General features: G+C 42.8%; 1 protein-coding gene across 1 annotated transcript in view; it reads left to right on the top strand.

The window, feature by feature from the left end:
• Window positions 1–5,954: 5,954 nt before the first annotated feature.
• The window catches only part of mpp2b (MAGUK p55 scaffold protein 2b), a 27,965-nt gene continuing 16,830 nt past the window's right edge, over window positions 5,955–17,089 (top strand). Inside the window, 1 exon segment of the mRNA XM_063893709.1 lies at window positions 5,955–6,227. Within this exon segment, the coding sequence (XP_063749779.1) occupies window positions 6,137–6,227 (91 nt within the window). The 5' untranslated portion in view covers window positions 5,955–6,136.

Genomic DNA, 17,089 nt, shown 5'->3' with positions numbered 1-17,089 from the left:
TGATTCCCTCAGATATAGAGTGACCCTATATTAAAGTGTTGCTCAAACCTATTAAAAGAGACGATTTTAGATCCAACTTCTTATTTTGCTACGCATTTTCCCTTGTTGCCATGGCAAAGCGCCTGGGAAAAAAGGCATAGAGCTGCTCACGGTTGTCTTGGATACGACAGTTTTCCCTTCTAAAGTAATGAGAGGCGCTGAACCTGTGGGAGCACAGGGTTATTTTTAGGCCTGATGCCAGCCTGCATGTGTGGATTAGGACTTGTTTAGTCGCTGGTGTGTGCATGTGTGTGAGTGGGCATGTTTACAGGCTTTAATGCAGCCTCACTGTGGGAACCGCTCAAGGCGTTTTACACTTGGCGTACAAACACCTGGGCTGCTGCATCTGCCGTCGCTGCACATCCAAATGTAATGAGAGAGGCAATATGAAAATCTTCAAATGCAGGCTTCAAAGAAATAGATACTTCCCTCAACTACTTAGGGGTAGATGGAGAAATATGTGATCTGATCATTTACATCAGTGCTTTGATTTCATTGGAGAGTGTAGCAAGGAAGTGACATCTTCAATGAATTGCAGAATCCCTATCATTTAAAAAAAAGGCCTAATTATGCTTTTTGGGGTTTCCCTTTCCTGTAGTGTGTTATAGTGCATGTAAATGGTCTGTATCTTTCTCACACACTGCCCCCGTGCCTGAAACGCCTCCATTGGACTTGATTGTTTACTTCTGTAACATAGTGACAACACTCGCGCTTCTATTGTCTAGGAAAAGGTGATGATTTAAAATAAATGATCGGAAATCACTCAAAGTCGACATTAGAAAAAGTTTGAGAAGTGATGATTTTGAAGCAAAAGTTGGACATTTTAATTTGGATAAAAAATCTAAGAAGAAAATGAAAAGGACCTAAGATTGGGAGACAAAAAGTGTGAATTTTGAAAGTAGATGATTAAGGAGTTAGAATAATGAGAAAATAGTGGGACGTTACTAAAAGTCGAAATGTAGGGAAAAAAAGTCAGAATGTTCAGGAAAAATTAAGTTGACATTTAGAGAAAAGTTTCAATTATAGCCATAAAAGTAATTGTAGATCTGTACACACACACACAGCCCCCCCACACACACACACCCCCCCCTCCCCAGCTGGCCTTTTGTTTTAATAGATTGGCAGTGTAGGGATGATTGCAGTTCTTCAAATATGATGTCATGACGGCAGCTGTGCTTTTGGACTGCTCTCTTCCTGTGTGGGTGTGTGTGTGTGTGTGTGGGTGTGGGTGTGTGTGTGGACACATAGTGAAAATCACTGAGCGCAGAGACAGATTGGATACAAGGATCTTACTGTAGAGACAGACTGTCCCACCATGCGCACAAGGGCAGGGTATTTTCCTCCTGCACTTATTTATCCCCCCTTGGGTGTGGGGATCGATTACAGGGTGCAATTCTTAGTAGATCTCCAGGCATTTCTGCAAGTAAATTCCACCAATTACCAGGAAAATACCACCACTGAGAGTGACTTCACCATCATTACATCCTTGCCAATTATTCCACATCAGTAATACGGAGTAAGAACCAGGGTCAGAGAGCAGAGAACATCCTGCACACCCCCAAGCAGTCAGCCGAGCTTTACACGGCCAAGCTCCGCTGCAATCCGCTTTGACTTCTTAGAGGCCGTGTGGTAGCCGCATACTTTTAACAGGCTTTGTCATTTCACAGTGCATACACGGATAAGCCCGGGGGAATGTTGTGTGGCATTATGGACCAGGTCCGCATTGATCGGAGTTTGGCAAAAGAGCTTTATCCCGTAGCATATAGGAATGTGTTTCAATGTCATGGCTACACATATATGTGTACAGACAATCAATTTGCACTGTCTTGCCCTCAGTTCGATTGGATAAAAACAAACAAACTATACCAAAGACTTTTTTATTGCAATTACTTAGTCGCCCACACTCAAAATTAAGGAATGCACTGGAAAAATGCTTTGCTGCTTTGATCTACAAATCCGACTAAGTCATGTCAGGTTGTGGTATTACATAAGTGATACATATGGGTTAGGTGAAATACATGCATTAAATAAGGCAAAAAGGGGGGAGTTCAATGCTTAAAAACAACCACAGACAGAATAAAGCGCACTATTGTGAGGATTAATGGGATAATAGATTTCTTTAAGGATGCTTTTAATCTTACCTGTCGTTAGAGTAATGAGCTGTATGAAATATCTTCACATGGATTATTCCAACGCTTAATCAAATGGAGGAGTAAAAAGCAATAAATCAGGTGTTCCAGATAACTTCCACATTCAGTCCGAATGCTTCCCAGGGCTTAACTCAAATGGTTTGATCAAACGGGGGACACCATGTACCATGCCCTTCTCCAGTGGGTTCACACATATGTGCACAGATAATCAAATGAACTACATATTAGTGTTAAATGCCTCTACTGGGACATGTCTCCAGGCTTTAATGTTCAAAAAGCTCTTTATTTTTCTCATACTGCCTGTGCTGCAGCACCTCTTTTACCCCCTGTCTGAAACCAGAGCCCAGTCTGCTCTGGTTGGTTAGCAGGCCAGCTCTGTTGTGATTGGACAACCGCTTAGAGATGTCACGTACAATGTGTTGGAGCACCAGCCAATAGAAGCACAAGTGTTGCATAGTGATGTCTCTATGTAACGGAAGTAAACAAAGGAGTCCAATGGAGTCGTTTAAGGCAGGCAGGGAAACTCCCGCTGGAGGAACTTTGGGATTTTAGCCTTTGCAGACCCTTTACATGCACACAAAGCTATTATAACACACTACAGGAAAGGGAAACCTCCAGAAGGCATAGTAAAAAATGTTCCCATAATTCCCTGTGCCTGAATGTTCATCTCTCCAAATCTGATGAATGATGATGAGGCTGAAATGAGGTTATTATTTAGAGACAGTGAGCACATGGTGACGTTAACGGGTTTTGGGCATCACAACACCGCTTCCACCGTGGATACTGTATCTATTGTCATGGCAACCGGGAATTAGCATCCTTGGATACCGCTGTCTCTCCCTCATCAGCCGCACTCTTTTTCTTCCTCACCATTATTCTGCCATCCCCCCTCCTCCCATCCTTTTCTCTCTGACCCCCGCGTCATGTTTCCACACAGTCTCCCTGCCTAACAATCCTCTCGTCAACCCTCTCCTGTTTTTCCTCTGTCTGTTTTCCCCCCTCATGACTATTAATTGCCTCTTCTGTTTACGCCCCCCCCCTCCTCAACTTGTAATTGCTATTCACCGAGGGTGTTTCGCAAATTCCGCCTCACCTGACAAATCTCAAGACGGCACACGCTCATCTCTTCTGTCTGTAATGTTTATTTTCCCTGCTTCCTGAAGTTAAATGGATCAATTAGAACCAACAGAGATCCTCTCTAAGCTAATGTGAGCTGGCCTTCCCACTCACTCGGTCTTTCCAACTGTTGCTAATAGTTCTCCTCCGTGGACATGTCGGATAACACTGTTTGGGCGTTACCAGAGCAACAGGCTGCTCTATTTATAGGTATTAACAAAGTTAGATGCCAGCGGTTTTTTGTGGGAGCTTGTTTGGACAAATTAAGAATGAGCGGTGCACATAAATAGTCCATTGACTGCAATTATGGAGGGTTTGTTGTCTTAGTCATGGCTGGATTTAGACTTTCATGCTGTATTGAACTTGAAGCGCCTCAAATGTATCACATTGTGACAGGCCATAAAAGCATATACCGAACCCTGTGTGAGGATCTGTGGGAAGTAGTTCTGTTAGGCTATTTATAGAGCTTCTATCCACCATCCCTTGTTTAAGACCTAATCTTGCCTCAGTGGTCTAAAAACCAGGGGATTTCACATTCAAATTCACAATCGATGCTTCATTAGTGTTTTCAATGCATCTCCCTTTACTCTCTTTCATTTGCAGTTGACCTACCAATTTCTGAGGAGGAAACCGGGAGGAACCATCTCTTAAAATGCCTGTGGCGACATCCAGCTCTGACTCCGGTAAGTGGCTTTGTCTCGCTGTGATGAGGGGCCATCTCTCGCTATTCGTGTGTTTGTGTGAGTCAGCGAGAGCGATATCCAGAGAGAGGCAAGAGGGAGGAGATGCTGAACTGTTAGTGGTTATTCCAGCACTCGGGACATGTATCTCATCTCCAGAGCTCTAATGTGACTTAATGAGCTGGCTAATGGAGCACTAAGACTCCTTAGATCAGTTCTGCCTCGAAGGATTTGCTGTAGTATCTTTCGCAGACCTCCACACACGCACACATGTACGTCATATCTGCACTACTGGCCGGCTGTAGTACAAACATGCTCACCCTTCCACACGAATGACGTTATTATGGATTGATAACCGATCAATGATGACGGAAATAGAACTGTGTGAAAGAGAGAGAGGGGTTAGTGATTTTCTATTGAGTTTGTTTCATAGGTCATGGTTTCTTTGGCAATTAGACAGTTGAATACTACTCCATGACGGCTGTGAATGCATTTAATGCCTCCACTGTGACATGTCTCCATGCTTTAATGTTCAAAAAGCTCTTTATTTTTCTCATACTGCCTGTGCTGCAGCACCTCTTTTCACCCTCTGTCTGAAATCAGAGCCCAGTCCGCTCTGATTGGTCAGCTGGCTGGCTCTGTTATGACTGGTCATCTTCTTAGAGATGTCCCGCCCCTTAATCTATCACGTACAATGATAGCTCTAATCAATGGAAGCATGAGTGTTATTATGTCACTATGTTACAGGGAAAGGAGACTAATGGAGGAGTTTCAGGCAGGGGGGGGAGGGGATTTTAGCCTTTGCAGACCATTTACATGTATTAAAACCTTTACAACACACTACAGGAAACGGAAAATTCCTCGAGGCATAACAGGGCCTCTTTAAGTAAGATAAAAATGGCACCATATCTTGCGCTGAACTTCAGGCTTTAAGAGAAATACTTTACTATTTTTGCCTATAAAACAAAAAAAGTATTACTGTGTTGGTAAATAGTTTCCACAGAATCCAAGTTAAATTTGAGCGGTCTCTTTTGGTGGCATTGTATCAAAGGGAATTTTTACATGCACACCTTGGCTCTGATATCAAAGTTGAAACTGCAGTACTTTGGCAGCGGTAGAATTATATTTCACATTAGTCTCTGACCTGGCAAATTGCCATAATTACAGGCATTTCCTCTTCTTACGGCACTCAGGGCACTTGATTCAGACGCATAAAAGATTGAAAAGCCAAAGCCAGATGTCTGGGAAATTAGGAGTCTCAGTTGGTTAACAGAGGCCCAAATCTCAAAGCTGTATAGTATTTGATCGTGAGGTTATAAATCGCAGAAGGCAGCTGTCGGATGAAGGGAGAAAAGCACTTCCGCCGAGAGTTGAAATGTGTGTGGAGTTTCTTTTTTGTAATGAGCCGTCAGTCAGTGCTGATGGGTGCAGCAGCAGAGGGCTGACTCTAGATGACTGGCACTTTTAGTAACACACAGTAAATTGTTTCTCCAACCAATTCATGTGTTTTTAAGAAGGAGCATTTCCATGAAGGCTGTTTTTGCAGAGAGGGAGAGGGGTTGAAACAGGGTCAATTTTGATTTTAAACAGAAGCTTTTTTGATTTGATTTATGAGCAGAAAGCACAAATACAATTGTGCGCTCTTCACATGCATCTGCGAGGCTGGCTGTGTTTGAACCTGTGTTTGTGATGGAGGATCATTACTCCTATGTGTGTCAGCACCACACACACCATCTCCTTGACCGAATCTCCTCCCTACAAGCCTTCTGCTGCTCTTTCCCCCAGTTAACCCCCACGGGGAAGCCTGGAGGGAGAATCGCCCTGCCTCCCTTTTTTTTCTTTTCTCCCTCCTCCTAGAGAAAGCATCATACTTCCCTCCCTCTTTCTTCCCCACTCCCCACACCCACCTTTCTCTGCTCAAGCACACAACCCTCTCTCCGGTCTCCATTCATTCATGCGGAATAGGAGACGCTCAGCCAGGCAACGCTTATACGCTCCCACGTCAAGAGCAGGTGAAGAGGGAGGAAGGAGCGGGTTTAGCAAGGAAGAGGAGAGAATCAGGGGAGAGAGAGCTTTCAGTCTAGCTTAGATACGGTGTTGGGTGTGTTACTGTGAGTGTGTGCACTCACTGTAGAGAGGTGTTTGCTCACCATGGCTGGCAGCCTGTTTGGACGGCTCTCCCTGGAGGAAGGGGACTCTGCCAACTCCCTGGAGGGCCTGGAAATCAAGCTTGGGGGAGAAGGTAAGAACCCTACCTGCTGGGTGTGTTAGGGATGCAGAGTACGAAACAAAACAGTCCTCCAGCTATTTGTCAGAGGTAAGGGAAGATATACTGTACAGGAACTGGGGAAAGCTGATTGAATCACTGTTAAATTGCCACTTAAAGCCAACTGTATGTAAATACTGCTGGTTTCGAGCTTGTTTGTGTTTTAAATTCGCATTGCACCTGCTCGTGATGTGCTGGTTCAAAAGCTCCAGAGTGTGATGAAAATCATCCCAGACAGATTAGGACCCAGGGCAGCATGTGATGTACAGGAATCTGTGGCGGCAGGCTACAAAGACATGAAGGGAAACGGCCAGGTGCAGTGAAAACATGCCACACTTAGCATTATTTATTAATTCAAAGCTTTATGTAAACTGAGATAAATATAGAGTGCGAGACAAAGTGATGCACTCTGAGGTAAGTACAGTAAAGAAAGCGAAAAAAGTCATTCAAGCAGGAGCAGTGTGTGTAAGTCCATATGTGTCGTACTGAATGGTAATGCACTGCTAATATTTGCTCGCACAACATGGAATAGAAAGTACCATACATTGAATTCATAATTGATGGGACTTCATTAATACTGCACAGGGTTGTATAGTACACAGTAATATGCTATGAGTCCTCCGTATCTATTTATGTACTGCGCTGTGCATACGTCTTTTCCTGATGTCATGTTACATTAGGTAAAGACAGCGTCATCATTGCCAAGTGTACTGCCTGTCACACAGTGTACCAACATATCCTCTGCAGCCTGACAAGACAGAGGTGACAGCCATAATGAATCACATTTTGTGTCAAAGCTTGTCTATCACTTCAGTGTGTGTGTGTGTGTGGTGTGTGTGTATGCGGGCGTGGATTCATGGAGAGTAGGTAGGGCTTCATTCATATGCAACAGTGTTCTGATCAGAGACAGCACGTCTGAAAGTGTCAGACTCACACATTCCCACACACGCACTCCTAATCCACACACTATAGGAGGAATATTCAGTTTTCCTGTACCGGACTAATGAACCCGTGATCAAACACGGATGAAGGACCGTTGAGTGCACTGTGTTGCTAAGATTAAGCTGTCAAAGATAATCACCGAGTTTCGAGACAATGGGACAATTTAATTCTGTTCTGGTTGAGGCCATCCGATAATGTGTTGATACTGGCAATTATTTCATCCGTATCGCACCCCGACGATCTGTATGCCGTTTCATTAACTGCACCGGGAGAAATAGATGCCCAGCCAAAGTTTAAATGTTTCCTTCCTAAAGGAAAGTTTTGCTGATAAACTTGTTTGTGTTCCCCCCCCCCATAACTGATGCTTTTAACTGCCATCGACCATGAAGATATGAACTCCTAAAAGCAAGATTACTGCAAGTACTTGAGCTTTCAATCCACTGCAAGTGCTGCTGGATTAACTTCTTCTTTTTCAGACAATTACACAAGGAGATATTAATGCAATTACACTTTTTTAAGTGTGTAAGGCTTGTTTTATTTAGTTGAGTGCAAAAACTGATGGGTTTTCAGTCTGCTGTGGTAGATGAATAGACTTTTTGCTGTCCTGATATCAATGGAGAACTCATTCCACCATCATGGAGCCAAGATAGCCAACTGGTGTGTTTTTGTCGAGGAAAATCTGGGTCCTATTCGATTGCCCAATGCAGAGCGAATTGCACATGCTGGAGTTTATTGTTTAACCATATCCTGGATAGAGTAAATGCCTCATATAGGCCAGTGCCAGGCAGAGATCCCTCACCCAGACTTTGTGTGGCCACGAGCTGAGGTGTAACGAAAGCCCACTGTCCGTTTGCAAAATGTCAACAAATATCACAAGTGTTGTCTCCAGCTGTGACCTTAAGCCAGCTAATAAGTCCAGCCCGCTCCCATATTGTGCCAGCTTGGAACGAGCATCACCATGGCAATGGGATGGCTTAAATGGCAGCTTTTAATGTCCCTCGTCCTGCTGACTGCCTACCCGAGAGAGAGAGGAGGTCAGGGTTACAGTGTTTCTCCTGAAGAGGTTGCCAAATGATCTGACAGTGTGAAGGAGTCCTGGTTTCTTTTCTGTTTCCTGGAGGAGATAATGCTCTGATCCGCCGTAGCTCAGCAGATTTCAGTTATTTCGGATGATTAGATGTTGTCAGTTTGGGAGAACACTTTCATGTCAGCCTCAGAGATATCATTTCATCGACACATTTGGGAAAGCGACAACGTCCTGCTCCATAATCAGCTCCAAATACCACTTGCTGAACACTTCTAAATCATAACAACAGTTTTTACTAGAAGGGTACTTCCTCCTCCGCCAAGGCCGTTTCAATCAGTAAAAAGTAATGTGTGCATCCGCCCCCATGATGCACACATGCCTGGCCAAGAGCTACACCATTCCACCAAGTTTTATGTCATATTGCTGACTGAAACTAAATCCTCCGTCTTAGCGGTGGTAAAACAAAAGAAGCTTTCCTGGTCTTCTCATACTGCCAATATTTCTTGAATACATAGTGGTAAGAGCAAAGGCTTTTTTGACCTCACTTTATTCCTAGCACAGCTCCATCCACTCCACCTGAGCAGAGGACTAATCAGAGGACTAATCCACCTCATGCCACAAGAGCATTTCAGTTCAACACATACATCCCAATGTTGACTTCAAGACACAAAGCTATCTCACCTCACATGTATGCTGTTGTCTACAGCAGCGTCTGTGCAGAAGTTATTCCAAAATTCCTGGCCATTTTTCTAAGAGGAGTAGGAGAGCTAAAAATGGCAAGCCTGTTCAAACCAAATTCACCACACGAGTACATTACACCATCGATGTGCCCACACATGCTTCACACAGCAGTGCGTGAGCCGGTCATGATGAGCTTGTCTTTTCTGTGATCCTCCGTGAGGGGGATGTTGAGTTCAATGTCCTGACGTTAGGAGAGCAGCTGTATAACTTGTATTCTATATGCTCAGAAATGACTTCAGACTTAAAGACATCATGGAAAGGATCAAGAACTTTTAAAGAGGCCCTGTTCTGTTCACTATCAGGTTTCATATTAGTAGTTACTGTCTACTGTGACATGTCTCCATGCTTTAAAGTTCAGAAAGCTCTTTATTTTTCTCATACTGCCTGTGCTGCAGCACCCCTTCTCACCCTCTGTCTGAAACCAGAGCCCAGTCTGCTCTGATTGGTTAGCTGGCCGGCTCTGTTATGATTGGTCAACCGCTTAAAGATGTCCCTCTCCCAAGCCTCCTACGTACAATATGTTTTAGCGCTAGCCAACAGAAGTGTGATAAGGAGTCCAAAGGAGGCGTTTCAGAGTGTGGGAGAGAATTTTACCCTTTGCAGACCATTAACATGCACACAAACCTATACAACACACTACAGGAAAGGGGAAACCACATAAAGCATGATAGGTCCCCTTTTGTCATACCTTTTAGTCAGAAATGATAAATGAGCTCTGGTTCCTTTGAATGGAATATACTCCAATCCAATAAAGTTCTGCCCCATTGTCTTAGACTTCATCTTTAGACGTTCATCTTTCGCTTCCTGAGGGATTGATGGTAATTACAGTGGGGCAAAAAAGTATTTAGTCAGCCACCAATTGTGCAAGTTCTCCCATTTAAAAAGATGAGAGAGGCCTGTAATTTTCATCATAGGTACACTTCAACTATGAGAGACAAAATGAGAAAAAAAAATCCAGGAAATCACATTGTAGGATTTATAATGAATTAATTGGTAAATTCCTCGGTAAAATAAGTATTTGGTCACCTACAAACAAGCAAGATTTCTGGCTCTCACAGACCTGTAACTTCTTCTTTAAGAGGCTCCTCTGTCCTCCACTCGTTACCTGTATTAATGGCACCTTTTTGAACTCGTTATCAGTATAAAAGACACCTGTCCACAACCTCAAACAGTCATACTCCAAACTCCACTATGGCCAAGACCAAAGAGCTGTCAAAGGAGACCAGAGACAAAATTGTAGACCTGCACCAGGCTGGGAAAACTGAATCTGCAATAGGTAAGCAGCTTGGTGTGAAGAAATCAACTATGGGAGCAATTATTAGAAAATGGAAGACATACAAGACCACTGCTAATCTCCCTCGATCTGGGGCTCCACGCAAGATCTCACCCCGTGGGGTCAGAATGATCACAAGAACGGTGAGCAAAAATCCCAGAACCACATGGGGGGACCTAGTGAATGACCTGCAGAGAGCTGGGACCAAAGTAACAGAGGCTACCATCAGTAACACACTACGCCGCCAGGGACTTAAATCCTGCAGTTCCAGACGTGTCCCCCTGCTTAAGCCAGTACATGTCCAGGCCCGTCTGAAGTTTGCTAGAGGGCATTTGGATGATCCAGAAGAGGATTGGGAGAATGTCATATGGTCAGATGAAACCAAAATAGAACTTTTTGGTAAAAACTCAACTCGTCGTGTTTGGAGGAGAAAGAATGCAGAGTTGCATCCAAAGAACACCATACCTACTGTGAAGCATGGGGGTGGAAACATCATGCTTTGGGGCTGTTTTTCTGCAAAGGGACCAGGACGACTGATCCGTGTAAAGGAAAGAATGAATGGGGCCATGTATCGTGAGATTTTGAGTGAAAACCTCCTTCCATCAGCAAGGGCACTGAAGATGAAGCGTGGCTGGGTCTTTCAGCATGACAATGATCCCAAACACACCGCCAGGGCAACGAAGGAGTGGCTTCGTAAGAAGCATTTCAAGGTCCTGGAGTGGCCTAGCCAGTCTCCAGATCTCAACCCCATAGAAAATCTTTGGAGGGAGTTGAAAGTCCGTGTTGCCCAGCGACAGCCCCAAAACATCACTGCTTTAGAGGAGATCTGCATGGAGGAATGGGCCAAAATACCAGCAACAGTGTGTGGAAACCTTGTGAAGACTTACAGAAAATGTTTGACCTCTGTCATTGCCAACAAAGGGTATATAACAAAGTATTGAGATGAACTTTTGTTATTGACCAAATACTTATTTTCCACAATCATTTGAAATAAATTCATTAAAAATCCTACAATGTGATTTCCTGGATTTCTTTTCTCATTTTGTCTCTCATAGTTGAGGTGTACCTATGATAAAAATTACAGGCCTCTCTCATCTTTTTAAATGGGAGAACTTGCACAATTGGTGGCTGACTAAATACTTTTTTGCCCCACTGTATATTCTGATGGAGAGCAAGGAGCAGAAACAAATCTAATAGCAACCTTAAAGTATTTAATGTCTGTCTAGGCCCATGGGTATTTTATCACACAGAGGAGACTTTGTGACAATTTGAAATAGTTCAAGTGTCATCCGTAACATGCTTCTTCCTGTCATTTTAATAGTGACGGGGAAACGGCACCGCTGTGACTCCCAATTGTTTCCAGGAACGAGGAGAATATCAATGAGTTTTTAAAGAATCTGTCAGTGTTTTCACAGGACGAAGTGTTATTACTGGAGGCTCACTCTACACACTGAAAGCTTAACTTTCCCCTTACCTTTGGAACGTAACGTGATTAATCGCAACCAGGGCTTTGCAAACACTGACTTTCAATGTTCTTCTCGGTGTGACTCTGGCTACTCAATGAATTTTAAGTCCAAAATGTGTTTGTAGTAGAAACACGATGATACATAAAAGTGCTTCTGAATATACTTCTTCTTAGGGGGTGTGAGAAGCCTTCAAATTCTGGACTTCTGAGATGAGTTTCGTGATGAATACCTAAGCAAATTATGTTTGAGCATCCATAAAAAACATCTGAATTCCTTTCACCCAATTTATTATCTAGGATTTCGTTCAAAAAGATTTTCATTAAAGCATGAAACAAGCCGAACACACATTTAATCTGCTTCAGGGAAAAGATGACTGACCATTCTCATGTGAGGCCTCTTTATGTAGGAAGGAAAAGGCTTATCATACATCCTAAGTGTTTTTACGATTTGAGACTATTGCAAAGCATGAATATCAAAGGCTTTAATGAGTAAAACCAATTTGCATGCTCCAAAGAAATAGGGGGTCAGATTTCACCTCAATCATGGTGTCCTTTCATTAATACATTTACTGTCAAAGAAAATCACAGGAGACCTATTCTGCTCATTTTCAGGTTCATATTTGTATTTAGTGTCTCTACTGTGACATGTCTCCATGCTTTAATGTTCAAAAAGCTCTTTATTTCTCTCATACTGCCTGTGCTGCAGCACCTCTTTTCACCCTCTGTCTGAAACCAGGGCCCAGTCTGCTCTGATTGGTTAGCTGGCTGGCTCTGTTGTTATTTGTCAACCGCTTAGAGATGTCCCGCCCCTTAGCCTATCACGTATAGTGTTGGAACGCTAGCCAATAGAATTGCGAGTGTAACATGGTCACAATGTTCAGGAAGTAAACAGAGTCCAATGAAGGCGTTTCAGGCAGGGCGGAGTGTGTGGGAGAGAAACTGTGGGATATAAACCTTTGCACACCATTGATGTGCACATAAAACACTTCATTTCTAATCCAATATACACACCATCAAAAACATCGGGTCATTGATATATCATTGATTCAAACTTGTAGAAAACCAAGAGAAATGACTGTATTTCCATTACTAGTTAAGCCCCTTTATCTCAATGACTGTCAGTAACCCAGACTGTTGTGATTGCCAGCCACTGTAAGCAGAGTCCGCTGCACACGGCACTACGCTTTGTTTACGTCCCCATGAGGAAACACCAACACAACAGCATCTCCCACATCTCCTCCTCCACGCTCCACCCTCCACTCAGCTCCTCTCCATCCTCTCTGTGTTTTCTCTATAACCTCCGCTCCATAGCAACAGAGCAACCTTCACTAAGTGCTGGCTAAGAGGTTCATGTTGCCCCGCTGTGTTCTTACCACAAACGATAACAGCCAAGATTGTTCGGTGGCCTGCATGACATTGAGTCCAATTGTTACCCTCCGTGGAGGTGAAGTCGTGTGAGACTTAAGAGAGAAAAGCAGCTTTTATTCTGGGTTCCTGGTGATTACATGTCCTGTGCTGTCTCCATGGCAAGGAAGCTCTTATTCCCGTAACCCTTGTTTGAGAGGGGATGCAAGAGGCCGCCGCAGAGTGTTGTTATTGTTCATTCATAATGGTCAAAATAGCATTTAGGTAGGTTTTCTCTAAGGCGGTAGTCAATTAGCAATTACCATGTTTTGTTGCCTTCCTTAAATGTCAGTTTTCATTCAGGGTTAACTTTTGTAAACAACATCTCAGTCTCTTGGGACCTTTTTCATTTTTGTCATGATTATTCAGGACTTTCCCCTTTAAATCTGCTAGTGAAATACTAGTGAAAAATAAGACCGTCTCAAGCATGATAAGAGCTTTTAATTTGACAGCATATTGCTAATTCATACTGGAAAAAATAGCTCTTAGGTCAGTTTTGTATAAAGCGGTATTGGTTGTCTTTTGTAATTAAGATATCAGTCACTTGGGACCTTTTGAATTTTTGTCATGATTATTTATCTGCTTTATCTACTCCTTCAGGTTTAATCTGCTAGATATAAATTAGTGAAATACTTTAAAAATAAGACCGTCTCAAGCATGATAAGAGCTTTAGATTTGACAGCAGATTATTGCTAATTCTTACTGGACAGAATAGCTTTTAGGTAGGATTTCTCTAAAGCGCTATTAAATGAATCATTGACATTTAGGCAAGCCAATAAAACGTGATTAACAACATTTCAGTCTCTTATAAGTTTTGTCAAGATTATTTACCTGCTCTATCATGGTTCCTCTCTCAGGAGTTTGCCCCTTTAAATCCAGCAGAAGTAATGAAATACTGTAAAAACAAGACTATCTTAAGCATAAAAAGTGCTTTAAATCTTTCTTCATTTCCCTCGAAGAGCACATGACGTCCATGTTGGAGTCTGTCTGCCCCTTTAAGCACTCCCCTGCTAAAGTTACAGCGGATAATATCGTTCATTTAAAGTCACTGGAGCGAAAGATGCCTCTCACCTGTAGAGGCTCAGAGGAGGAACAAACCTGAGTGCATCATTACGCAAATGTCTAAATGCAATTTTGATCCTGATATGAAGCTGGAGCAGGATAAAGATCAATACTGTTAGTGATTGAAAAGAGTCCACCTGAATGCTAAAGAGAAAGGTATTTTCAAAAGAAAGTTGCTGTGGGAGAAACGGGGAAATAAATAATGTATAGTAGTCTGACATTCAGGCCTTGTTCCTGTCTGAACTTTTGACCCGCATCACAAATCCTCTGTCGGCGGGGCTTTGATGCTTGCTGGTGAAAATAATAGAAACAACCCCTATTTATCTATACATGTAGGGAGAAGAAAAAGCAGCGAGACCCGAGAAGGAGGACAAGTTGGATTTTTAATGATCTCGATGAATAATAGAACGACCCCAGGCATACTCAGAACTGGGGAAGTGGTTATTATTCTCCGGTCCCTTTGACACCTTCTCCTGAGTCCTTTGTGATTCCCAGGCAACGACAATACTACAGAATATGTGAAGGAAAACTCGAGACCACTCATGATGTTTTCATCATCGTTGATGTGCACGATTTTGATTAAAACAAATTGACAAATGTATCTATTTGGATTAATACTGCAATTACAATTTTAGAACGGATATTATTTTTAGGGAGGATCTCTACCAAACATATGCTTTGTGAAAGGTCTCCTATTATGCTCTTTTATGGCATATATTATAGGTCTCAAGCATATTAAAAAAACATGTCTCTGACTTGTTTTGCTCAAAATGCCAAACAGATCATGCATTTTAGTTTCAGAGCCGTTTTCGAAGACGCTGATTCTGTGACTGACGCTTTAAGTTTGAGCTGAGCTGAAGCCGGCCACGCCCGTTTGGAGCGTCATGATCTCGCTGTCTGAAGAGAGAAGTTTCTAACGGAGAAACTCAGCTAAACACTGCAGTGTTTAAACGCCATATGATGTTCCAAACCACATCCAGCATTATTTCTGAAACACTTCTCAGTGTTCACCACTAGAACAGAGACATTATATGTATTATATATACAACAACTCTAAGTCCCTCCTGCAGATACACAGAGGTGCTGATAGGTTGAGACGTGTCACGTGGGGGGGGGACGTTGCCAGGAGTTCAATGTAAAGCCAGCCAACTTTTCGGTTATGACGTCATATCGGCAGCAAATCTGGATCAGCTCGTTTGTACCCCCGTTTTTAGAGATGTGGGTAAGGAGGAAAAGAGAGAGGGTTGTATTTTCTGACACTTTGTGAGTCTCCTTACACACCGGGGACACAAAAAAAGTGCATTTTGCATAATAGGAGACCTTTAAGTCTGTACAATACAAGTTATAGGCTGGGGTATCCCTGCAGCTCCACATTACTTTATTTGAACACATAATTAGCTTTTGACAAATATTGTGCTTCTGATTTGAATATTGCACCAGTCCATATTGCGATTTTGGTCATATTTCTATTAATTGTGCAGCCTTACTCTAAAGTATCGGTTAATTTGATCAGGATTGTTATTCCTGATTAGGGCTGGTGTTCAAATGGAGAGAAGAACATGTAAGAGAGTTTTTCGAGACACAAGGGAAAGAAAGCAAGACATAACTAACCCCACATTTGTCCAGGAGAAACGCTAACATGGGAAAAAGTGCCGATGTGGCAACAATTGCGGCGTACAGTTGCAGTGATTAAAGAGAATAATGCAGGACCTGTAAGCCGAGCCTGCTGGTCTGATATTCTCTGCCAGGCTCAAATCTGGCAACCCTCCTGCTTGGAGCGGAGCTGGAGTTCGAGGGGAAATTGGAAGAAGAAACACGACTTCTCTGCGGTACACTGATGTGATTATTTATTTAATTTACTTATCCAATTATTCAGAGGGAGGGCGGATGGACTTTGTGATCATCAAGGTCGTCTTCCTCTGGCTTTTTAGGGCTTTTTAATCTGACTGAAAGCAATGGGGATGGCTCTCTTGTGCTTGAGTTTACAGTGAATGTGCTTGTAAAAATACTTCCAAGAAGACCAAAAATAGATCTTTCTGCTCATTCTGAAAATATCTGTTACCTCATCACTTCTCTTTAAGCATCCCAACAAAAGCCAAACCTCCGACTGCGGTGCTGAGAAATATAAATAATTCGCCGGCTTTTCGACAGATCTGAGCTGCACACACACACACACACACACACACACACACACACACACACACACACACACACGCACACACACACGCACACCCCTTGTAAACCTTAACTGCTACTCCGTATTGTTGAAATGAACAGGATAGATCGACAGACATAATATCAGTTTCTCTTCCCTTTGATGTGTTCAGTCATCGCTGCACGATATCGACTTGAAACAGTTTCTGAAAGAGTCGATAGTGTCATGCTCTGGGTTAGAAAGACCTATTCATGATCCCAAAGAGTCACAAATCTCTTTTTTTCCAAAGTGAGTATGTGAATTTGTCCGTTACCTCATATTCTGTGGATCATTTTAAACTTTGACCACACTCCTGATCTTGCTCAGACTTACTAGACATTTACTAGCCATCAATTCTCCTTTGAGTATGATGTACTGGAGCTGCTTGACCTTGTGTTAAAACATATTATCCTTATTTGAAGAAATTCTTATTAAGTCTAATTATCTCACCGCACTGTCAGATTATCATTAGTGTTTCAAGTCTGTAACAACTCAAATCACATGTTCTTTTCTGGTTTGAAGAAGGGCTTTTTGTGCAGTATACTTGCATGGTTTGATGGAGGCCCGACTGAAATAGCTCAATAGCTGTGGGTCGATTGCAATGAAATGTTGTACGGACCATAAATGGTTCAGACAGTCATGTCCCCCGAGGGTGAAGCATATCAAAGTTGGTGTGTTTCCTGTGGTGCCACTAGCTGGCAGACATTTGTGTTTTCAACAATGTCTAGCC

The sequence above is a fragment of the Eleginops maclovinus genome, chromosome 10 (assembly GCF_036324505.1).
Source record: "Eleginops maclovinus isolate JMC-PN-2008 ecotype Puerto Natales chromosome 10, JC_Emac_rtc_rv5, whole genome shotgun sequence".
NCBI classification, from domain to species: Eukaryota; Metazoa; Chordata; class Actinopteri; order Perciformes; family Eleginopidae; genus Eleginops; species Eleginops maclovinus.
This window is presented reverse-complemented; position numbering and strand designations above follow the sequence as displayed.